This window comes from Nerophis lumbriciformis, linkage group LG18 (genome assembly GCF_033978685.3).
Source record: "Nerophis lumbriciformis linkage group LG18, RoL_Nlum_v2.1, whole genome shotgun sequence".
NCBI lineage: Eukaryota > Metazoa > Chordata > Actinopteri > Syngnathiformes > Syngnathidae > Nerophis > Nerophis lumbriciformis.
This window is the reverse complement of record NC_084565.2, coordinates 43,288,930-43,314,263: the sequence shown is the minus strand read 5'-3', so window position 1 is coordinate 43,314,263 and position 25,334 is coordinate 43,288,930. Positions and strand designations below refer to the sequence as shown.

General features: G+C 40.6%; 2 protein-coding genes across 3 annotated transcripts in view; one reads left to right on the top strand and one right to left on the bottom strand.

The window, feature by feature from the left end:
* Window positions 1-6,310, top strand: part of polr1b (RNA polymerase I subunit B) — a 32,001-nt gene extending 25,691 nt beyond the window's left edge. The window contains exon 15 of the mRNA XM_061978429.1: window positions 5,208-6,310. Within this exon, the coding sequence (XP_061834413.1) occupies window positions 5,208-6,090 (883 nt within the window). The 3' untranslated portion in view covers window positions 6,091-6,310. The remainder of the gene's footprint in view (window positions 1-5,207) is intronic.
* Window positions 6,311-15,194: 8,884 nt separating this feature from the next.
* Window positions 15,195-25,334, bottom strand: part of kdm4aa (lysine (K)-specific demethylase 4A, genome duplicate a) — a 66,961-nt gene continuing 56,821 nt past the window's right edge. The window contains exons 18-22 of one of the 2 annotated variants that reach the window (XM_061978428.1): window positions 25,001-25,189; window positions 24,765-24,935; window positions 24,553-24,672; window positions 16,349-16,441; window positions 15,195-16,279 (exon numbers count right to left, since the gene is read on the bottom strand). In XM_061978428.1, coding sequence (XP_061834412.1) covers window positions 16,139-16,279; window positions 16,349-16,441; window positions 24,553-24,672; window positions 24,765-24,935; window positions 25,001-25,189 — 714 coding nt within the window. In that variant the 3' untranslated portion in view covers window positions 15,195-16,138. The remainder of the gene's footprint in view (window positions 16,280-16,348; window positions 16,442-24,552; window positions 24,673-24,764; window positions 24,936-25,000; window positions 25,190-25,334) is intronic. The other variant, XM_061978427.1, reaches the window with a different exon arrangement.

The following is a 25,334-nucleotide window of genomic DNA, read 5'->3' as shown; positions in this document are numbered from 1 at the left end:
TTTTTTGGTACTAAAATATTTTTGTTTCAAGCATAACTTGGCTGCTATTCTTAAAAATATAAAGATTTTAGAAAATGATTAATCAATTCCAAATAAATAATCTCGCTTTGGATGTGAACATTACTGTCATATTGAGTATAAAACAAATTTTTGTGTTTACAAACCTTACAAAAGCAGACGTTTCTAGTAAAACTCACAAAGAGAGCATGGCTTATTTTTTCCTACGGTGTGTAGTATAGCTAAACATAGTATTATTATCACTGGAGGATAAACATGTTTAGGTAATTTATTTGCCGACTTAGAAGCAACTTTGCACTGTGGAGGGACGTTAGGCTAAAATAGACTAAAATAAGTCATGTACGTATATCAAAATGTCTATCGTCGGCAAAATGTAGTCTTTTTTTTTTGGTACTAAAATATTTTTGTTACAGGTTACAAACGCTCCCTTTGGACGCTATTCTTAAAAATATAAATATTTTTGAAAATGATTAATCAATTCCGAATAAATAATCTCACTTTGGATGTGAACATTACTGTCATATTGAGTATAAAAACTCATTTTTGTGTTTGCAAACCTTACAAAAAGCATACGTTTGACTACTAAACATAGTATTATTATCACTGGAGGATAAACATGCCAAGGTAGTTTATTTGTCACTAATTAGGCGAGGATTGCTGACTTAAAGCAGCTGTGGAGGGACGTTAGCACGTTCGCTTGTGGCTGACAAATGACTAAAATATCATGATAGTAATAAAATGTCTATCGTCAGCAAAATGTAGTCTTTTTTTTTTGGTACTAAAATATTTTTGTTACAGGTTACAAACGCTCCTCTTGGCCGCTATTCTTAAAAATATAAAGATTTTTGAAAATGATTAATAAATAATCTCGCTTTGGATGTAAACATTACTAATTTTTGTGTTTGCAAACCTTACAAAAGCAGACGTTTGACTACTAAACATAGTATTATTATCACTGGAGGATAAACATGCTAAGGTAGTTTATTTGTCGCTAATTACGCGATGACTTAGAAGCAGCTTTGCACTGTGGAGGGACGTTAGGCTGAAATAGACTAAAATAAGTAATGTATAACAAAATCATGATAGTAATAACATCTCTATTGTCGGCAAAATGTAGTCTTTTTTTTGGTACTAAAATATTTTTGTTACAAGCGCTCCTATTCTTAAAAATATAAAGATTTTTGAAAATGATTAATCAATTCCGAATAAATAATCTCGCTTTGGATGTGAACATTACTGTCATATTGAGTATAAAAACTCATTTTTGTGTTTACAAACCTTACAAAAGCATACGTTTGTAGTAAAACTCACAAAGATAGCATGGCTTGGTATAGGTAAACATAGTATTATTATCACTGGAGGATAAACATGCTAAGGTAGTTTATTTGTCGCTAATTAGGCGAGGATTGCTGACTTAGAAGCAGCTTTGCACTGTGGAGGGACGTTAGGCTAAAATTAATCATGTATAACAAAATCATGATAGTAATAAAATGTCTATCGTCGGCAAAATTTAGTCTTTTTTTGTATTAAAATATTTTTGTTACAGGTTACAAACACTCCTCTTGGCTGCTATTCTTAAAAATATAAAGATTTTAGAAAATGATTAATCAATTCCGAATAAATAATCTCACTTTGGATGTAAACATTACTAATTTTTGTGTTTGCAAACCTTACAAAAGCATACGTTTGACTACTAAACATAGTATTATTATCACTGGGGGATAAACATGCTAAGGTAGTTTATTTGTCGCTAATTACGCGAGGATTGCTGACTTAGAAGCAGCTTTGCACTGTGGAGGGACGTTAGCACATTCGCTTGTGGCTGACAAATGACTAAAATAAGTCTTGTATAACAAAATCATGATAGTAATAAAGTCTCTATCGTGGCAAAATGTAGTCTAGTATTATTATCACTGGGGGATAAACATGCTAAGGTAGTTTATTTGTCGCTAATTAGGCGAGGATTGCTGACTTAGAAGCAGCTTTGCACTGTGGAGGGACGTTAGGCTAAAATAAGTCATGAATAACAAAATCATGATAGTAATAAAATGTCTATCGTCGGAAAAATTTAGTCTTTTTTTGTATTAAAATATTTTTGTTACAGGTTACAAACGCTCCTCTTGGCTGCTATTCTTAAAAATATAAAGATTTTAGAAAATTATTAATCAATTCCGAATAAATAATCTCGCTTTGGATGTGAACATTACTAATTTTTGTGTTTGCAAACCTTACAAAAGCATACGTTTGACTACTAAACATAGTATTATTATCACTGGGGGATAAACATGCTAAGGTAGTTTATTTGTCGCTAATTAGGCGAGGATTGCTGACTTAAAGCAGCCTTGCACTGTGGAGGGACGTTAGCACGTTCGCTTGTGGCTGACAAATGACTAAAATAAATCATGTATAACAAAATCATGATAGTAATAAAATCTCTATTGTCGGCAAAATGTAGTCTTTTTTTTTTGTACTAAAATATTTTTGTTACAAGCGCTCTTATTCTTAAAAATATAAAGATTTTAGAAAATTATTAATCAATTCCGAATAAATAATCTCGCTTTGGATGTGAACATTACTGTCATATTGAGTATAAAAACTCATTTTTGTGTTTGCAAACCTTACAAAAGCAGACGTTTGACTACTAAACATAGTATTATTATCACTGGAGGATAAACATGCCAAGGTAGTTTATTTGTCGCTAATTAGGCGAGGATTGCCGACTTAGAAGCAGCTTTGCACTGTGGAGGGACGTTAGGCTAAAATAAGTCATGTATAACAAAATAATGATAGTAATAAAATGTCTATCGTCGGCAAAATGTAGTCTTTTTTTTTGGTATTAAAATATTTTTGTTACAGGTTACAAACGCTCCTCTTGGCTGCTATTCTTAAAAATATAAAGATTTTTGAAAATTATTAATCAATTCCGAATAAATAATCTCACTTTGGATGTAAATATTACTAATTTTTGTGTTTGCAAACCTTACAAAAGCATACGTTTGACTACTAAACATAGTATTATTATCACTGGAGGATAAACATGCTAAGGTAGTTTATTTGTCGCTAATTACGCGATGACTTAGAAGCAGCTTTGCACTGTGGAGGGACGTTAGGCTAAAATAAATCATGTATAACAAAATCATGATAGTAATAAAATGTCTATCGTCTGCAAAATTTAGTCTTTTTTTGGAGTTCAAATATTTTTGTTACAGGTTACAAATGCTCCTCTTGGCTGCTATTCTTAAAAATATAAAGATTTTAGAAAATTATTAATCAATTCTGAATAAATAATCTCGCTTTGGATGTAAACATTACTAATTTTTGTGTTTGCAAACCTTACAAAAGCATACGTTTGACTACTAAACATAGTATTATTATCACTGGAGGATAAACATGCTAAGGTAGTTTATTTGTCGCTAATTAGGCGAGGATTGCCGACTTAGAAGCAGCTTTGCACTGTGGAGGGACGTTAGCACGTTCGCTTGTGGCTGACAAATGACTAAAATAAGTCTTGTATAACAAAATCATGATAGTAATAAAATCTCTATCGCGGCAAAATGTAGTCTTTTTTTTTGTACTAAAATATTTTTGTTACAAGCGCTGCTATTCTTAAAAATATAAAGATTTTTGAAAATGATTAATCAATTCCGAATAAATAATCTCACTTTGGATGTGAACATTACTGTCATATTGAGTATAAAAACTCATTTTTGTGTTTGCAAACCTTACAAAAGCATATGTTTGTAGTAAAACTCACAAAGATAGCATGGCTTGGTATAGGTAAACATAGTATTATTATCACTGGAGGATAAACATGCTAAGGTAGTTTATTTGTCGCTAATTAGGCGAGGATTGCTGACTTAGAAGCAGCTTTGCACTGTGGAGGGACGTTAGGCTAAAATAAGTCATTAATAACAAAATAATGATAGTAATAAAATGTCTATCGTCGGCAAAATTTAGTCTTTTTTTGGTACTAAAATATTTTTGTTACAGGTTACAAACGCTCCTCTTGGCTGCTATTCTTAAAAATATAAAGATTTTAGAAAATGATTAATCAATTCCGAATAAATAATCTCGCTTTGGATGTAAACATTACTAATTTTTGTGTTTGCAAACCTTACAAAAGCATACGTTTGACTACTAAACATAGTATTATTATCACTGGGGGATAAACATGCTAAGGTAGTTTATTTGTCGCTAATTAGGCGAGGATTGCTGACTTAGAAGCAGCTTTGCACTGTGGAGGGACGTTAGGCTAAAATAAATCATGTATAACAAAATAATGATAGTAATAAAATGTCTATCGTCGGCAAAATGTAGTCTTTTTTTTTTGTACTAAAATATTTTTGTTACAAGTGCTGCTATTCTTAAAAATATAAAGATTTTAGAAAATGATTAATCAATTCCGAATAAATAATCTCACTTTGGATGTGAACATTACTGTCATATTGAGTATAAAAACTCATTTTTGTGTTTGCAAACCTTACAAAAGCATACGTTTGACTACTAAACAAAGTATTATTATCACTGGAGGATAAACATGCTAAGGTAGTTTATTTGCCACTAATTAGGCGAGGATTAAAGTTAAAGTTAAAGTAGCAATGATTGTCACACAAACACTAGGTGTGGTGAAATTTGTCCTCTGCATTTGACCCATCCCCTTGATCACCCCCTGGGAGGGGAGGGGAGCAGTGGGCAGCAGCGGTGGCCGCGCCCGGGAATCATTTTTGGTGATTTAACCCCCAATTCCAACCCTTGATGCTGAGTGCCAAGCAGGGAGGTAATGGCTCCCATTTTTATAGTCTTTGGCCGGGGTTTGAACTCACAACCTACCCATCTCAGGGCGGACACTCTAACCACTAGGCCACTGAGTAGGTATTGCTGACTTAAAGCAGCTTTGCACTGTGGAGGGACGTTAGCACGTTCGCTTGTGGCTGACAAAATGACTAAAATATCATGACAGTAATAAAATGTCTATCGTCGGCAAAATGTAGTCTTTTTTTTTTGGTACGAAAATATTTTTGTTCTTGGCCGCTATTCTTAAAAATATAAAGATTTTTGAAAATGGTAAATAATCTCGCTTTGGATGTGAATTGATGTTTTTTTTTCTCCAACCGAGTGTCTAGAGTTGCAGCTAAATACCCCCAGTCCCATTATAAGGTGTTAATGCATGTATTGGTTGTGGTCTCCAGGAGCCAGGAGGCGTGCGTGGTGGACAACATCAAGGTGTGCAGCAACGACGCGGGCACGGGGCCCTTCAAGCGCGTGTGCATCACGGTGCGCGTGCCCAGAAACCCGGTCATCGGGGACAAGTTCGCCAGCCGCCACGGCCAAAAGGGCATCCTGAGCCGCCTGTGGCCCCCCGAGGACATGCCCTTTACCGAGAGCGGGATGAGTCCCGACATCCTCTTCAACCCCCACGGCTTCCCCTCGCGCATGACCATCGGGATGCTCATCGAGAGCATGGCGGGCAAGTCGGGCGCGCTGCACGGCCTGAGTCACGACGCCACGCCCTTCACCTTCTCCGAGGAGAACTCGGCTTTGGAGTACTTTGGGCGGATGCTGCGGGCGGGCGGCTACAACCACTACGGCACGGAGCGCCTCTACAGCGGCATGAGCGGCCTGGAGCTGGAGGCGGACATCTTCATCGGCGTGGTCTACTACCAGCGGCTGCGTCACATGGTGTCGGACAAGTTCCAGGTGCGGACCACGGGGGCGCGCGACAAGGTGACCAACCAGCCGGTGGGCGGGAGGAACATCCAGGGCGGCATCCGCTTCGGGGAGATGGAGCGCGACGCCCTGCTGGCGCACGGCGCCTCCTTCCTGCTCCACGACCGCCTCTTCAACTGCTCCGACCGCTCGGTGGCGCAGGTGTGCGTGGACTGCGGCAGCTTGATGTCGCCGCTGCTGGAGAAGCCGCCGCCCCACTGGTCGTCCACGCGCCACCGCAAGACCGCCTGCACGCTGTGCGGCAAAAGCGACTCCATCGACTCGGTGTCGGTGCCGTACGTCTTCCGCTACTTTGTGGCCGAGCTCGCCGCCATGAACATCAAAGTCAAGCTGGACGTCAAGTGAACGCCGGTCACGTGACCCCGCACGGATTTATACCGGACACGTTGCCATGGAGACGGCCGACTTTGGCCCATGTGACTAGACAAAAACGTTTGACTGTGACAAGAAAACGTAAACAATGTCTCTACGAGGGCGCGGGTGTTTGTATCGTCATGGCAACCTGCTTGTAATTTAATGTCTTTTGGAATAAATCTCCCAATTTATTAAAAAGCTGATAAGACCAGTATGAACAATTCCATCCGATTCCTGGGGTGACGATTTAGCGGCCTAAATTCTAATTCTGGATTCAAACCGATTTTGCCTTAATTACAATGAGACTTTTTCAAAACAGGTTACAAGTAGAGATGTCCGATAATATCGGCCTGTTGATAATAATCGGCCGATAAATGCTTTAAAATGTAATATTGGAAATTATCGGTATCGTTTTTTTTTTTATTATCAGTATCATTTTTTTTTACATTTAAAAAAAAAAAATTAAATCAACATAAAAAACACAAGATACACTTACAATTAAAGCTGCAAGCAGCGTTGGTCGGGCCCGCGTATTTGGCAGGTGCTATTCCTAAGTGTCCCAATACTTTTGTCAAGTTTTAGTCCTAAGTGTCCCAATACTTTTGTCCAGTGTAGGTGTCCCAATACTTTTGTCAAGTGGCAGTCCTAAGTGTCCCAATACTTTTGTCAAGTTTTAGTCCTAAGTGTCCCAATACTTTTGTCCAGTGTAAGTGTCCCAATACTTTTGTCCAGTGGCAGTCCTAAGTGTCCCAATACTTTTGTCCAGTGTAAGTGTCCCAATACTTTTGTCAAGTTTTAGTCCTAAGTGTCCAAATACTTTTGTCCAGTGTAAGTGTCCCAATACTTTTGTCAAGTTTTAGTCCTAAGTGTCCCAATACTTGTGTCCAGTGGCAGTCCTAAGTGTCCCAATACTTTTGTCAAGTTTTAGTCCTAAGTGTCCCAATACTTTTGGCCAGTGTAGGTGTCCCAATACTTTTGTCCAGTGGTAGTCCTAAGTGTCCCAATACTTTTGTCAAGTTTTAGTCCTAAGTGTCCCAATACTTTTGTCCAGTGTAAGTGTCCCAATACTTTTGTCAAGTTTTAGTCCTAAGTGTCCCAATACTTTTGTCCAGTTTAAGTGTCCCAATACTTTTGTCCAGTGGCAGTCCTAAGTGTCCCAATACTTTTGTCAAGTTGTAGTCCTAAGTGTCCCAATACTTTTGTCCAGTGTAAGTGTCCCAATACTTTTGTCAAGTTTTAGTCCTAAGTGTCCCAATACTTTTGTCCAGTGTAAGTGTCCCAATACTTTTGTCAAGTTTTAGTCCTAAGTGTCCCAATACTTTTGTCCAGTGGTAGTCCTAAGTGTCCCAATACTTTTGTCAAGTTGTAGTCCTAAGTGTCCCAATACTTTTGGCCAGTGTAAGTGTCCCAATACTTTTGTCAAGTTTTAGTCCTAAGTGTCCCAATACTTTTGTCCAGTGTAAGTGTCCCAATACTTTTGTCCAGTGGCAGTCCTAAGTGTCCCAATACTTTTGGCCAGTGTAAGTGTCCCAATACTTTTGTCAAGTTTTAGTCCTAAGTGTCCCAATACTTTTGTCCAGTGGCAGTCCTAAGTGTCCCAATACTTTTGTCAAGTTTTAGTCCTAAGTGTCCCAATACTTTTGTCCAGTGGCAGTCCTAAGTGTCCCAATACTTTTGTCCAGTGTAAGTGTCCCAATACTTTTGTCAAGTTTTAGTCCTAAGTGTCCCAATACTTTTGGCCAGTGTAAGTGTCCCAATACTTTTGTCAAGTTTTAGTCCTAAGTGTCCCAATACTTTTGTCCAGTGGCAGTCCTAAGTGTCCCAATACTTTTGGCCAGTGTAAGTGTCCCAATACTTTTGTCAAGTTTTAGTCCTAAGTGTCCCAATACTTTTGTCCAGTGGCAGTCCTAAGTGTCCCAATACTTTTGTCAAGTTTTAGTCCTAAGTGTCCCAATACTTTTGTCCAGTGTAGGTGTCCCAATACTTTTGTCAAGTGGCAGTCCTAAGTGTCCCAATACTTTTGTCAAGTTTTAGTCCTAAGTGTCCCAATACTTTTGTCCAGTGTAAGTGTCCCAATACTTTTGTCCAGTGGCAGTCCTAAGTGTCCCAATACTTTTGTCCAGTGTAAGTGTCCCAATACTTTTGTCAAGTTTTAGTCCTAAGTGTCCAAATACTTTTGTCCAGTGTAAGTGTCCCAATACTTTTGTCAAGTTTTAGTCCTAAGTGTCCCAATACTTGTGTCCAGTGGCAGTCCTAAGTGTCCCAATACTTTTGTCAAGTTTTAGTCCTAAGTGTCCCAATACTTTTGGCCAGTGTAGGTGTCCCAATACTTTTGTCCAGTGGTAGTCCTAAGTGTCCCAATACTTTTGTCAAGTTTTAGTCCTAAGTGTCCCAATACTTTTGTCCAGTGTAAGTGTCCCAATACTTTTGTCAAGTTTTAGTCCTAAGTGTCCCAATACTTTTGTCCAGTTTAAGTGTCCCAATACTTTTGTCCAGTGGCAGTCCTAAGTGTCCCAATACTTTTGTCAAGTTGTAGTCCTAAGTGTCCCAATACTTTTGTCCAGTGTAAGTGTCCCAATACTTTTGTCAAGTTTTAGTCCTAAGTGTCCCAATACTTTTGTCCAGTGTAAGTGTCCCAATACTTTTGTCAAGTTTTAGTCCTAAGTGTCCCAATACTTTTGTCCAGTGGTAGTCCTAAGTGTCCCAATACTTTTGTCAAGTTGTAGTCCTAAGTGTCCCAATACTTTTGGCCAGTGTAAGTGTCCCAATACTTTTGTCAAGTTTTAGTCCTAAGTGTCCCAATACTTTTGTCCAGTGTAAGTGTCCCAATACTTTTGTCCAGTGGCAGTCCTAAGTGTCCCAATACTTTTGGCCAGTGTAAGTGTCCCAATACTTTTGTCAAGTTTTAGTCCTAAGTGTCCCAATACTTTTGTCCAGTGGCAGTCCTAAGTGTCCCAATACTTTTGTCAAGTTTTAGTCCTAAGTGTCCCAATACTTTTGTCCAGTGGCAGTCCTAAGTGTCCCAATACTTTTGTCCAGTGTAAGTGTCCCAATACTTTTGTCAAGTTTTAGTCCTAAGTGTCCCAATACTTTTGGCCAGTGTAAGTGTCCCAATACTTTTGTCAAGTTTTAGTCCTAAGTGTCCCAATACTTTTGTCCAGTGGCAGTCCTAAGTGTCCCAATACTTTTGGCCAGTGTAAGTGTCCCAATACTTTTGTCAAGTTTTAGTCCTAAGTGTCCCAATACTTTTGTCCAGTGGCAGTCCTAAGTGTCCCAATACTTTTGTCAAGTTTTAGTCCTAAGTGTCCCAATACTTTTGTCCAGTGGCAGTCCTAAGTGTCCCAATACTTTTGTCCAGTGTAAGTGTCCCAATACTTTTGTCAAGTTTTAGTCCTAAGTGTCCCAATACTTTTGTCAAGTTTTAGTCCTAAGTGTCCCAATACTTTTGTCAAGTTTTAGTCCTAAGTGTCCCAATACTTTTGTCAAGTTTTAGTCCTAAGTGTCCCAATACTTTTGTCAAGTTTTAGTCCTAAGTGTCCCAATACTTTTGTCCAGTGTAAGTGTCCCAATACTTTTGTCAAGTTTTAGTCCTAAGTGTCCCAATACTTTTGTCAAGTTTTAGTCCTAAGTGTCCCAATACTTTTGTCAAGTTTTAGTCCTAAGTGTCCCAATACTTTTGTCCAGTGGCAGTCCTAAGTGTCCCAATACTTTTGTCCAGTGGCAGTCCTAAGTGTCCCAATACTTTTGTCAAGTTTTAGTCCTAAGTGTCCCAATACTTTTGTCCAGTGTAAGTGTCCCAATACTTTTGTCCAGTGGCAGTCCTTAGTGTCCCAATACTTTTGTCAAGTTTTAGTCCTAAGTGTCCCAATACTTTTGTCAAGTTTTAGTCCTAAGTGTCCCAATACTTTTGTCAAGTTTTAGTCCTAAGTGTCCCAATACTTTTGTCAAGTTTTAGTCCTAAGTGTCCCAATACTTTTGTCCAGTTTCTCGCCTGGAAAAGGGTGGAGTGCCATCTCCGGGTTGGGGAGGAGATCTTGCCCCACGTGGAGGAGTTCAAGTACCTCGGAGTCTTGTTCACGAGTGAGGGAAGAGTGGATCGTGAGATCGACAGGCGGATCGGTGCGGCGTCTTCAATAATGCGGACGCTGTATCAATCCGTTGTGGTGAAGAAGGAGCTGAGCCGGAAGGCAAAGCTCTCAATTTACCGGTCGATCTACGTTCCCATCCTCACCTATGGTCATGAGCTTTGGTTTATGACCGAAAGGACAAGATCACGGGTACAAGCGGCCGAAATGAGTTTCCTCCGCCGGGTGGCGGGTCTCTCCCTTAGAGATAGGGTGAGAAGCTCTGTCATCCGGGAGGAGCTCAAAGTAAAGCCGCTGCTCCTCCACATGGAGAGGAGCCAGATGAGGTGGTTCGGGCATCTGGTCAGGATGCCACCCGAACGCCTCCCTAGGAAGGTGTTTCGGGCACGTCCGACCGGTAGGAGGCCACGGGGAAGACCCAGGACACGCTGGGAAGACTATGTCTCCCGGCTGGCCTGGGAACGCCTCGGGATCCCCCGGGAGGAGCTGGACGAAGTGGCTGGGGAGAGGGAAGTCTGTTTAGGCTGCTGCCCCCGCGACCCGACCTCGGATAAGCGGAAGAAGATGGATGGATGGAATTCTTAATTCTAATTCTGGATTCAAACCGATTTTGCCATAATTACAGTATAATGAGACTTTTTCAAAACAGGTTACAAGTAGAGATGTCCGATAATATCGGCCGATAAATGCTTTCAAATTTAACATTGGAAATTATCGGTATCGTTTTTTTTATTTTTTATTATCAGTATCGTTTTTTTTTTAATTAAATCAACATAAAAAACACAAGATACACTTACAATTAGTGCACCAACCCAAAAAACCTCCCTCCCCCATTCACACAAAAGGGTTGTTTCTTTCTGTTATTAATATTGTGGTAGGTTCCTACATTATATATCAATACAGTCTGCAAGGGATACAGTCCGTAAGCTGCTGGTCCACTAATAGTACTAACCTTTAACACTTCATTTTACTCATTTTCATTCATTACTAGTTTCTATGTAACAGTTTTTATTTTATTTATTTATTTTTTTTTCAAGAAAATGTTTATTTATCTTATTTTATTTTATAAATTTTTTTTAAAAAGGACCTTATCTTCACCATACCTGGTTGTCCAAATTAGGCATAATAATGTGTTAATTCCACCACTGTATATATCGGTATCGGTAATTAAAGAGTCGGACAATATCTGATATTGGCAAAACGCCATTATCAGACATTCCTAATCCTTACAAAAAAAATTTTGTTTTGTTTTTTTAATCGATTTTTGAAAATTAGGAATGTATTTGGAATCGGGGTAAATGGTTGCAAAAATAGCTCAAAAAGTTATCATGCTTGCAAACTAACGTGAGCATGATGATAATTGGCTTGTGTCACATACCAAGGAATTAGGGTGGGGGGGGGGGGGGGGAGTACAATTAGCATGCTAACATCAAAGTGCTAACTTTTTTTAGCTAATTGTACTTTTTTCTCTCTCTCTAATTCCTTGGTATGTGACACAAGCCAACTATTATCATGCTCACGTTAGCTTACAAGCATGCTAACATTAACATGCTAACTTTACGTTTTTTCCCCCCGCAAATTACACACGATAATTTTTTGCGGTAAATTTGCAGCCGTTTATGATCCATTCTGGATTCAAACTGAATTTGCCATAAGTCCTTCTGGTTGCATGGAGATGGTCTAAAACCTTACTTTTAAAAGTGAGTTGTTATTAATGACCCTTACCAAAAAGTTTTTTTTTTTTTTTTTTTAATACATTTTTGAAAATTAGGAATGTATTTGGAATCGGGGTAAACGGTTGCAAAAATAGCTCAAAAAGTTAGCATGTTAATGTTAGCATGCTTGCAAACTAACGTGAGCGTGATAGTTAGCTTGTGACACATACCAAGGAATTAACAGAAAAAAGTTAGCACTTTGATGTTAGCATGCTAGTTGTACTTTCCCCCCTCTAATTCTTTGGTATGTGACACAAGCCAATTATCATCAATCAATTATCAAGCATGATAACATTAACATGCTAACTTTTTGAGCTATTTTTCCAACCGTTTACCCCGATTCCAAATACATTCCTAATTTTCAAAAAACGATTAAAAAATAGCTCAAAAAGTTATTAGCATGTTAATGTTATCATGCTTGCAAATTAATGTGAGCATGATAATAATTGGCTTGTGTCACATACCAAAGAATTAGAGGGGGGGGGGGGGGGGGGGGGGGGGTACAACTAGCATGCTAACATCAAAGTGCTAACTTTTTTTTTTGGCTAATTGTACTTTTTTATTTTTCTCCCTAATTCCTTGGTATGTGACACAAGCTAACTATTATGCTCATGTTAGCTTACAAGCATGCTAACATTAACATGCTAACTTTACGTTTTTTTCCCCCCGCAAATTACACAGCATGATAACTATTTGCGCTAAATTTGCAGCCGTTTTTTTAGCTAACAGTTTACGAGTGTCATGTACCAAGTTATATGACTCTGGAGTAAACGGTGGCAAATTTAGCGCAAAAAGTTATCACGCTAACGTTAGCATGCTATCGGTTAACATGTGTCAAATATCAGGTTATTATGACTAAGCTGTATGGCTTTGTAATTGGAGAAAAAAAACGTAAAGTTAGCTAAAAAGTTACGTTTACGTTAATATGCTAACATTAGCATGCTAGCAGCTAACAAGTGTAACAGACAAAAACAGGATGGCGATGTAACAATATCAATTAAATTATTATTGGCTCTGATTTAAAAATACAAATTGTGTTCTGGACGTGAATTTAATTTATTTTTTGTACCACTAGAACAGGGGTCGGCAACCCGCGGCTCTTTAGCGCCGCCCTAGTGGCTCTTTGGAGCTTTTTCAGAAATGTATGAAAAATGGAAAAAGATGAGGGGGAAAAAAATCTATTTTTTTGTTTTAATATGGTTTCTGTAGGAGGACAAACATGACACAAACCTCCCTAATTGTTATAAAGCACACTGTTTATATTAAACATGCTTCACTGATTCCAGTATTTGGCGAGCGCCGTTTTGTCCCACTCATTTTGGCGGTCCTTGAACTCACCGTAGTTTGTTTACATGTATAACTCTCTAGGACGTGTTTTATGCCACTTCTTTTTCTGTCTCATTTTGTCCACCAAACTTTTAAGGTTGTGCATGAAAGGTGAGTTTTGTTGATGTTATTGACTTGTGTGGAGTGCTAATCAGACATATTTGGTCACTGCATGACTGCAAGCTAATCGATGCTAACATGCTATTTAGGCTAGCTATATGTACATATTGCATCATAATGCCTCATTTGTAGCTATATTTGAGCTCATTTAGTTTCCTTTAAGTCCTCTTAATTCAATTTATATGGCTTTTAATTTTTTTTTTTTTTTTTGTATTATTGGTCCAATATGGCTCTTTCAACATTTTGGGTTGCCGACCCCTGCACTAGAAAATAATTTAACGTTAGTCGTCGTCAAAATTTCCACAAATAGTGTTCCCCACACTAAAAGGACTCTAAAATCCAATTCTAAGTTGAACATGTGAATGCAACACCAGTGTTTCCCACACATTCATTTATTTGTGGCGGCCCGCCACGAAAGAATTACGTCCGCCACAAATGGATGTTTCGGCTTTTGACTCGCTCGACCGCTCATAAAAGCAATGGGACTCTGTCTGTGAATGTACCTTGTAGTTACAACTCCGGTGCAGTAGGTGGCGGTAGCCTACTATGCATTGTAACTCACCTGGTGGGCCAGAAGAAGAAGAAGAAGAAGAAGAAGAAGACGGCGGAGTAAAAGAACGGACCGACCGGATCAAACTACGAGGGTAATATAAGTTGTAGGTAGATAGGTTATAGCTGCATCGCTCGCGGCTCGTCATATATTTAACGTTAATCCGCGATTTCACCGAGCGTTTCATTGACGGTGGGCAGCCTGACGCTGCTTCATTAATACCGCCGCTGTTGTCACGTCACGTGTTACAATACCGACGAGCTAACGTGTCCAGGTTATAACCCTGTTGTCAATAAACACACGTGGAGACGGTGCTTCAGATACTGCATTAATAATGAAGCTAAATTGTCCACTGTCCACTGCAGCATGTGAATGCAATGAAAAGAATAAAATCTGAGCCAACCAGCTGTTAAAATGTTGTCCAGGTTAATGTTTTGGCCATTAAAGGCCCTTCATTTCAAGATTTCAACTGTGATCGGGCTTTAAACAGGTGGCTGACCTGTTCAGATGGGTGTAACTCAGGGGTGCTCACACTTTTTCTGCAGGCGAGCTACTTTTCAATTGATCAAGTCGTGGGGATCTACCTCATTCATATATATCATTTATATTTACTTATTTATGAAATATATGTTTTTGTTAACCAGTTAAAGGTGTTTAATGATAATGCAAGCATGTTTAACACATATAGTTAATATTGTTAATAAATTAAAGGTGTTTAATGATAATACAAGTATGTTTAATACATATAGTTAATATTGTTAACAAGTTAAAGGTGTTTAAAGATAATACAAGCATGTTTAACACATTGTTAATAAATTAAAGGTGTTTAATAATAATACAAGTATGTTTAATACATATAGTTAATATTGTTAACAAGTTAAAGGTGTTTAATGACAATACAAGCATGTTTAACACATATAGTTAATATTGTTAACAAGTTAAAGGTGTTTAAAGATAATACAAGCATGTTTAACACATATAGATTCCTTTCTTTCATGAAGACAAGAATATAAGTTGGTGTATTACCTGATTCTGATGACTTGCATTGATTGGAATCAGACAGTGGTGATGATAACGTCCGCATTTTCGAATGGAGGAGAAAAAAAAGTCCTCCTTTCTGTCCAATACCACATGAAAGTGATTGGTTTTTGGCATCTTATTTGTCCAGCTTCCGCACTCCTTTGTATACACTTTACAAGAAATACATTGTCGGTAAACTCCGTAGCTTGCTAGCTTGTGCACGCCAGCTTTCTGAGACTCTTATTTTGTTAGCGCAGGCAGGATGAAGCAGAGCTTTTATTGTGCAACTGTGCAGTCGGTCTTTGGAGTTTTGACGACAGGTACGGCGCCAGAGTGTTGAAATAAAGTGTTTCTCGCCTTCCTGTCGGTAATTTTAATGAGCTAAATATGTACATAAAGTGTTGTACTTATATTCCAACTCCGCGTTTTTCTTGGTCATCGCCGCTGCCGCCGTCACCCCCTGCCCCCCGACCACACCACCACAAATAGATGCCTGTCCTGTGGGAAACACTGAACACTGTAGAAAAAAAGACTTGCTCGGCTGAGGGTGGTTGTTAATAATATTATATATATATTTTTTTTTACTCAAATGTTTTACAAAAAACACTTAACATGTGGAAGTTCTGCTTATCTACTTATAGTTGACATTTACACACAAAAACAAACAATACCTGTATATGAACAATACTACTACGACACTAAAAGCAAATTAGCGCAGACGACGACATCATCGCACATTTAAATGACAAAGTACAACCATGGGGGGCAGAGTTAAAATATATATATATATTTTTTAAAATCTGAATTAAAATCTTTTCAAATGTATCTATGTGGTAGAAAAAATAGAAGGAGCATCTAGAAAAAGGTTTAAAGCGCCTCAAAAAAAAAAAGGAATGCGGTTATATTATGTTTTTTTCTTTGTTGAGACAATAGGAAACTTCTAGGGTTTTGTCTCCGTGTGGAAAAGTTGTTAGAATAAGTTAGTATCAAAAAATAGGAAAAACTGATATTTTTGAAGAAATGAACTTGAAATGTAGAGACTTACTAAATTGGGCTGAGTGTGTGTGTGCGTGTTACCTAGAGATGTTTGATGATGTCACAGGAAACAAAAGTGAGGTGGCTTCCTCGCCTCTTCCTGCTGTGCTTTGTCCGACAAATGAAAATACTGCCCTTTTAAAATAGGAGTTAAAAAAAAGTCCTGATGCAAGTGGTCCATGACGGCGCTACTCCATGATGGCTCTGTAGATGACGGGCTCGATGTAGTCGCCGCGGTACCGTGAATTAATGACCCGCTGCCTCTTGGACTCCTGGATGATCTCCTTGTCCTCGAAGATGCCGTCGAACCTCATGTCCGACGCCTTGGACTGCGCACACGGAGACCACATGAGGCGCCAGGGCGGGACCACTTGGGGACGGCGGCGGCGGTCACTCACCAGTCGGGACTTGACCCTCTTGGGGAGCTCCTCGTCCTGCGTGTACACGTCGTCTCGCTTGGCCGTCAGCTGGGAGCCGTCCTCAAACTCCACCTGGGCAAGGACACTGTTGACAGGCCACGCCCACTTTGCCCGCCACACTTGTCAAAACCCTAAACCTAATGCGAATCCCAGTCCTAACCAAAACCTTGATCCAAATTCCAACGCCAACACTAACCCTAACATTATAAGCAATCCCAGTCTTAACCAAAACCTTAAACCTAATCCTGGACCAAAACCAAAACCCTGAATTCTAAAACCAACCCAAAACCTAATCAACACTTTAACCCTAATCCAAACCAAATCCCTATCCCCAAGTCCAAACTATACCCTAAACTTGATGCCAAAGCCAACCTCAGTCCTAACCAAAACCTTGATCCAAATTCCAACCCCAATCAAAACACTAACCCGAAAACAAACCCCGGTCCTAACCTTAACCCTATACCCCCCCCCCAAAAAACTTGATTCCAACCTAAAACAAAACCTTAAACCTAATCCTAATTCCCAACCCCAGTCCTAACCAAAACCTTGATCCAAATTCCAACACCAACACTAACCCCAAACAAAACCTCAACACTAAACCCAACCCCAGCTCTAACCAAAACCTTGACCAAAATCCCAACCCCAATCAAAACACTAACCGGAAAAAAAACCCGATCCTAACCTTAACCTTATACCCTCCAAAAAACTTTGATTCCAACCTAAAACAAAACCTAAACCTAATCCTAATTCCCAACCCCAACAAAATGACTAACCCTAATCCCAAACAACCCTTACACCTAACACTAAAACCAACCACAGTCCTTGACCAAAACCCTAACCCTGAAACAAACCCCGGTCCTAACCTTAACCCTATACCCCCCCAAAAAACTTGATTCCAACCTAAAACAAAACCTTAAACCTAATCCTAGTTCCCAACCCCAACAAAATGACTAACCCTAATCCCAAACAACCCCCACACCTAACACTAAAACCAACCACAGTCCTTGACCAAAATCCCAAACCCAATCAAAACCCTAACCCTGAAACAAACCCCGGTCCTAACCTTAACCCTATACCCCCCAAAAAACCTTGATTCCAACCTAAAACAAAACCTTAAACCTAATCCTAATTCCCAAACCCAACAAAATGACTAACCCTAATCCCAAACAACCCCCACACCTAACACTAAAACCCACCACAGTCCTTGACCAAAATCCCAAGCCTAATCAAAACCCTAACCCTGAAACAAACCCCGGTCCTAACCTTTACCCTATACCCCCCAAAAAACCTTGATTCCAACCTAAAACAAAACCTTAAACCTAATCCTAATTCCCAAACCCAACAAAATGACTAACCCTAATCCCAAACAACCCCCACACCTAACACTAAAACCAACCACAGTCCTTGACCAAAATCCCAACCCCAATCAAAACACTAACCCGAAAACAAACCCCGGTCCTAACCTTAACCCTATACCCTCCAAAAAACTTTGATTCCAACCTAAAACAAAACCTAAACCTAATCCTAATTCCCAAACCTAACAAAATGACAAACCCTAATCCCAAACAACCCCCACACCTAACACTAAAACCAACCACAGTCCTTGACCAAAACCCTAACCCTGAAACAAACCCCGGTCCTAACCTTAACCCTATACCCCCACAAAAAACTTGATTCCAACCTAAAACAAAACCTTAAACCTAATCCTAATTCCCAACCCCAACAAAATGACTAACCCTAGTCCCAAACAACCCCCACACCTAACACTAAAACCAACCACAGTCCTTGACCAAAATCCCAACCCCAATCAAAACACTAACCCGAAAACAAACCCCGGTTCTAACCTTAACCCTATACCCCCCAAAACAACTTGATTCCAACCTAAAACAAAACCTTAAACTTAATCCTAATTCCCAACCCCAACAAAATGACTAACCCTAATCCCAAACAACCCCCACACCTAACACTAAAACCAACCACAGTCCTTGACCAAAATTCCAACGCCAACACTAACCCTAACACTATAAGCAATCCCAGTCTTAACCAAAACCTAAAACCTAATCACTGACCAAAACCAAAAACCTGAATTTTAAAACTAACCCAATACCTAATCAACACTTTAACCCTAATCCAAACCAAATCCCTATCCCCAAATCCAAACTATACCCTATACCAAATTCCAAACAAAGCCTCAACACTAAACCCAACCCCAGCTCTAACCAAAACCTTGACAAAAATCCCAAGCCCAATCAAAACACTAACCCGAAAACAAACCCCGGTTCTAACCTTAACCCTATACCCCCCAAAACAATTTAATTCCAACCTAAAACAAAACCTTAAACTTAATCCTAATTCCCAACCCCAACAAAATGACTAACCCTAATCCCAAACAACCCCCACACCTAACACTAAAACCAACCACAGCCCTTGACCAAAATTCCAACGCCAACACTAACCCTAACACTATAAACAATCCCAGTCTTAACCAAAACCTAAAACCTAATCACTGACCAAAACCAAAAACCTGAATTTTAAAACTAACCCAAAACCTAATCAACACTTTAACCCTAATCCAAACCAAATCCCTATCCCCAAATCCAAACTATACCCTAAACTTGATGCCAAAGCCCACCCCAGTCCTAACCAAAACCTTGATCCAAATTCCAACACCACCACTAACCCCAAACAAAACCTCAATACTAAACCCAACCCCAGCTCTAACCAAAACCTTGACCAAAATCTCAAGCCCAATCAAAACCCTAACCCTGAAACAAACCCCGGTCCTAACCTTAACCCTATACCCCCCAAAAAACCTTGATTCCAACCTAAAACAAAACCTTAAACCTAATCCTAATTCCCAAACCCAACAAAATGACTAACCCTAATCCCAAACAACCCCCACACCTAACACTAAAACCAACCACAGTCCTTGACCAAAATCCCAAACCCAATCAAAACACTAACCCGAAAACAAACCCCGGTCCTAACCTTAACCCTATACCCCCCCAAAAAAACCTGATTCCAACCTAAAACAAAACCCTAAACCTAATCCTAATTCCCAATCCCAACAAAATGACTAACCCTAATCCCAAACAACCCCCACACCTAACACTAAAACCAACCACAGTCCTTGACCAAAATCCCAAGCCCAATCAAAACCCTAACCCTGAAACAAACCCCGGTCCTAACCTTAACCCTATACCCCCCCAAAAAACTTGATTCCAACCTAAACCAAAAACCTGAATTTTAAAACTAACCCAAAACCTAATCAACACTTTAACCCTAATTCAAACCAAATCCCTATCCCCAAATCCAAACTATACACTAAAGTTGATGCCAAAGCCAACCCCAGTCCTAACCAAAACCTTGATTCAAATTCCAACACCAACACTAACCCCAAACAAAACCTCAATACTAAACCCAACCCCAGCTCTAACCAAAACCTTGACCAAAATCCCAACCCCAATCAAAACACTAACACGAAAACAAACCCCGGTCCTAACCTTAACACAAAAAACCTTGATTCTAACCTAAAACAAAACCTTAAACCTAATCCTAATTCCCAAACCCAACAAAATGACTAACCCTAATCCCAAACAACCCCCACACCTAACACTAAAACCAACCACAGTCCTTGACCAAAATCCCAAGCCCAATCAAAACCCTAACCCTAAAACAAATCCTGGTCCTAACCTTAACCCTATACCCCCCAAAAAAACTTGATTCCAACCTAAAACAAAACCTTAAACCTAATCCTAGTTCCCAACCCCAACAAAATGACTAACCCTAATCCCAAACAACCACCACACCTAACACTAAAACCAACCACAGTCCTTGACCAAAATCCCAACCCCAATCAAAACACTAACCCGAAAACAAACCCCGGTCCTAACCTTAACCCTATACCCCCAAAAAAACTTGATTCCAACCTAAAACAAAACCTTAAACCTAATCCTAATTCCCAACCCCAACAAAATGACTAACCCTAATCCCAAACAACCCTTACACCTAACACTAAAACCAACCACAGTCCTTGACCAAAATCTCATGCCCAATCAAAACCCTAACCCTGAAACAAATCCTGGTCCTAACCTTAACCCTATACCCCCCAAAAAACCTTGATTCCAACCTAAAACAAAACCTTAAACCTAATCCTAGTTCCCAACCCCAACAAAATGACTAACCCTAATCCCAAACAACCCCCACACCTAACACTAAAACCAACCACAGTCCTTGACCAAAATCCCAAACCCAATCAAAACCCTAACCGTGAAACAAACCCCGGTCCGAACCTTAACCCTATACCCCCAAAAAAACCTTGATTCCAACCTAAGACAAAACCTAAACCTAATCCTAATTCCCAAACCCAACAAAATGACTAACCCTAATCCCAAACAACCCCCACACCTAACACTAAAACCAACCACAGTCCTTGACCAAAACCCTAACCCTGAAACAAACCCCGGTCCTAACCTTAACCCTATACCCCCCCAAAAAACTTGATTCCAACCTAAAACAAAACCTTAAACCTAATCCTAATTCCCAACCCCGACAAAATGACTAACCCTAATCCCAAACAACCCCCACACCTAACAGTAAAACCAACCACAGTCCTTGACCAAAATCTCAAGCCCAATCAAAACCCTAACCCTGAAACAAACCCCGGTCCTAACTTTAACCCTACACCCCCCAAAAAAACTTGATTCCAACCTAAAACAAAACCTTAAACCTAATCCTAATTCCCAACCCCAACAAAATGACTAACCCTAGTCCCAAACAACCCCCACACCTAACACTAAAACCAACCACAGTCCTTGACCAAAACCCTAACCCTGAAACAAACCCCGGTCCTAACCTTAACCCTATACCCCCCCAAAAAACTTGATTCCAACCTAAAACAAAATCTTAAACCTAATCCTAATTCCCAACCCCAACAAAATGACTAACCCTAGTCCCAAACAACCCCCACACCTAACAGTAAAACCAACCACAGTCCTTGACCAAAATCCCAACCCCAATCAAAACACTAACCTGAAAACAAACCCCGGTCCTAACCTTAACCATATACCCCCCAAAAAACCCTGATTCCAAACTAAAACAAAACCCTAATCCTGATTCCCAACCCCAACAAAATGACTAACCCTAATCCCAAACAACCCCCACACCTAACACTAAAACCAACCACAGTCCTTGACCAAAACCCTAACCCTGAAACAAACCCCGGTCCTAACCTTAACCCTATACCCCCCCAAAAAACTTGATTCCAACCTAAAACAAAACCTTAAACCTAATCCTAATTCCCAACCCCAACAAAATGACTAACCCTAATCCCAAACAACCCCCACACCTAACACTAAAACCAACCACAGTCCTTGACCAAAACCCTAACCCTGAAACAAACCCCGGTCCTAACCTTAACCCTATACCCCCCCAAAAAACTTGATTCCAACCTAAAACAAAATCTTAAACCTAATCCTAATTCCCAACCCCAACAAAATGACTAACCCTAGTCCCAAACAACCCCCACACCTAACAGTAAAACCAACCACAGTCCTTGACCAAAATCCCAACCCCAATCAAAACACTAACCCGAAAACAAACCCCAGTCCTAACCTTAACCCTATACCCCCCAAAAAACCTTGATTCCAACCTAAAACAAAACCTAAACCTAATCCTAATTCCCAAACCCAACAAAATGACTAACCCTAATCCCAAACAACCCCCACACCTAACACTAAAACCAACCACAGTCCTTGACCAAAACCCTAACCCTGAAACAAACCCCGGTCCTAACCTTAACCCTATACCCCCCCAAAAAACTTGATTCCAACCTAAAACAAAACCTTAAACCTAATCCTAATTCCCAACCCCGACAAAATGACTAACCCTAGTCCCAAACAACCCCCACACCTAACAGTAAAACCAACCACAGTCCTTGACCAAAATCTCAAGCCCAATCAAAACCCTAACTCTGAAACAAATCCTGGTCCTAACCTTAACCCTACAATAGGGTTGCACGGTATACCGGTCCTAGTATAGTACCGCGATACTAACCATAAAAAGTACCGGTCTTAACTCTAACTCTATACTGTTGCGTTTGGACCAGTTGTTCCTCCCAGGGAATTCAAGTCACAAGTCGCTCCCAAGCTCTTTACGACACTTAAAGCTGAGTAGAAAAACCACCAGTGACAGAATAGGTATTTTGTAATATATTTGCAAAGCTTTGCATATACATTGAGACCAGTCCAGCATAGAATATTCAATCGCGCCGCCAAGATGGTCTGCCCCCCCCCCGAAAAACCCTCTCCCCTCTTAAGTCTCTCTTCCAGTCATGTCCCTCCAGCCAAAACACATGCCCATTATCTCTCTTTCTTACATTCCTCACTCAAGGTTAAGCACACAGTTTTTGCAGATAACCAAAAGACCACAATTGGAAGAAAAACACTAGCTGTTTTGTAATATGGTTATGAAATAAAAGAAGCAACACTTAAATTCGGATATACAGGTAAAAGCCAGTAAATTAGAATATTTTGAAAAACTTGATTTATTTCAGTAATTGCATTCAAAAGGTGTAACTTGTACATTATATTTATTCATTGCACACAGACTGATGCATTCAAATGTTTATTTCATTTAATTTTGATGATTTGAAGTGGCAACAAATGAAAATCCAAAATTCCGTGTGTCACAAAATTAGAATATTACTTAAGGCTAATACAAAAAAGGGATTTTTAGAAATGTTGGCCAACTGAAAAGTATGAAAATGAAAAATATGAGCATGTACAATACTCAATACTTGGTTGGAGCTCCTTTTGCCTCAATTACTGCGTTAATGCGGCGTGGCATGGAGTCGATGAGTTTCTGGCACTGCTCAGGTGTTATGAGAGCCCAGGTTGCTCTGATAGTGGCCTTCAACTCTTCTGCGTTTTTGGGTCTGGCATTCTGCATCTTCCTTTTCACAATACCCCACAGATTTTCTATGGGGCTAAGGTCAGGGGAGTTGGCGGGCCAATTTAGAACAGAAATACCATGGTCCGTAAACCAGGCATGGGTAGATTTTGCGCTGTGTGCAGGCGCCAAGTCCTGTTGGAACTTGAAATCTCCATCTCCATAGAGCAGGTCAGCAGCAGGAAGCATGAAGTGCTCTAAAACTTGCTGGTAGACGGCTGCGTTGACCCTGGATCTCAGGAAACAGAGTGGACCGACACCAGCTGGACTGCTGCTGAGTGGTCCAAAGTCATGTTTTCTGACGAAAGCAAATTTTGCATTTCCTTTGGAAATCGAGGTCCCAGAGTCTGGAGGAAGACAGGAGAGGCACAGGATCCACGTTGCCTGAAGTCTAGTGTAAAGTTTCCACCATCAGTGATGGTTTGGGGTGCCATGTCATCTGCTGGTGTCGGTCCACTCTGTTTCCTGGGATCCAGGGTCAACGCAGCCGTCTACCAGCAAGTTTTAGAGCACTTCATGCTTCCTGCTGCTGACCTGCTCTATGGAGATGGAGATTTCAAGTTCCAACAGGACTTGGCGCCTGCACACAGCGCAAAATCTACCCGTGCCTGGTTTACGGACCATGGTATTTCTGTTCTAAATTGGCCCGCCAACTCCCCTGACCTTAGCCCCATAGAAAATCTGTGGGGTATTGTGAAAAGGAAGATGCAGAATGCCAGACCCAAAAACGCAGAAGAGTTGAAGGCCACTATCAGAGCAACCTGGGCTCTCATAACACCTGAGCAGTGCCAGAAACTCATCGACTCCATGCCACGCCGCATTAACGCAGTAATTGAGGCAAAAGGAGCTCCTACCAAGTATTGAGTATTGTACATGCTCATATTTTTCATTTTCATACTTTTCAGTTGGCCAACATTTCTAAAAATCCCTTTTTTGTATTAGCCTTAAGTAATATTCTAATTTTGTGACACACGGAATTTTGGATTTTCATTTGTTGCCACTTCAAATCATCAAAATTAAATGAAATAAACATTTGAATGCATCAGTCTGTGTGCAATGAATAAATATAATGTACAAGTTACACCTTTTGAATGCAATTACTGAAATAAATCAAGTTTTTCAAAATATTCTAATTTACTGGCTTTTACCTGTATGTAAATATCTGCCTCCGACAATACCCAACCCCGACCCTAACAAAGCCTTAAACCCTAACACCAGTGACGATGAGATCCTACCAGGTACATCTGGATGACGCGTGACGCCTCAAACTTGGCGCCGTACATGAGGCCGTCCGTCCACCGCACTTGGACCACCTCGCCCTTGGGGGGAGGTCCCAGCTGGGCGCAGTCTCGGCTCTGGGGGCGGGGGGGCGATGAGGTCACGTGGAACACGGTTAGCGTCACCCGAGGATGTGTGTGCGCGCCTTGCAGCCGAGACGGCGACCTACCACGATGTCTTCGGGGAACAGATTGTCGCTGAAGGAGCCGTCGTCGAAGTTGACCTCGTAGAAGGTCTCCTTGGAGAGCTGCACCACGTCACACTGGTAGTAGCGGCCGTTCTTGTGCTTGCAGATCACCTTCTGGCCCACCGTCAGCTCGTGCATGGCCGCCGTGTTGCGCTGTGGGGGACGGCGAGGCATCGCAGTCAAGAACGCACGAGGAGGAAAAGTGCATCTGCGCTTACTTCGATCTGGGCGGGGCCTTTGTGTCGGCAGCAGGTGACGTGCACCACGAAGGGCCACTCGTCGGGCTGCATGAGGACGCCGGCGGCCTGCGCGCAGGTGGGGTGGTAGGCGGTGGGACAGCGGCCATGTGAGCACTGCACGCAGCAGCCCGACGCCTTCTTCATCCTCTTCTTGCAGTAGTAACACTTCTGCAACAACAAGCAGCCGTCAGACTGCGCTAGCAACGCCTGCACTGATGACATCACAGCCTCCATGAATTCTGTCACGTTCAAACACTGAGGACATCTATTAAACAAGACAAAAGGCAAGGAATCAAACAGAGACAGAATTCAA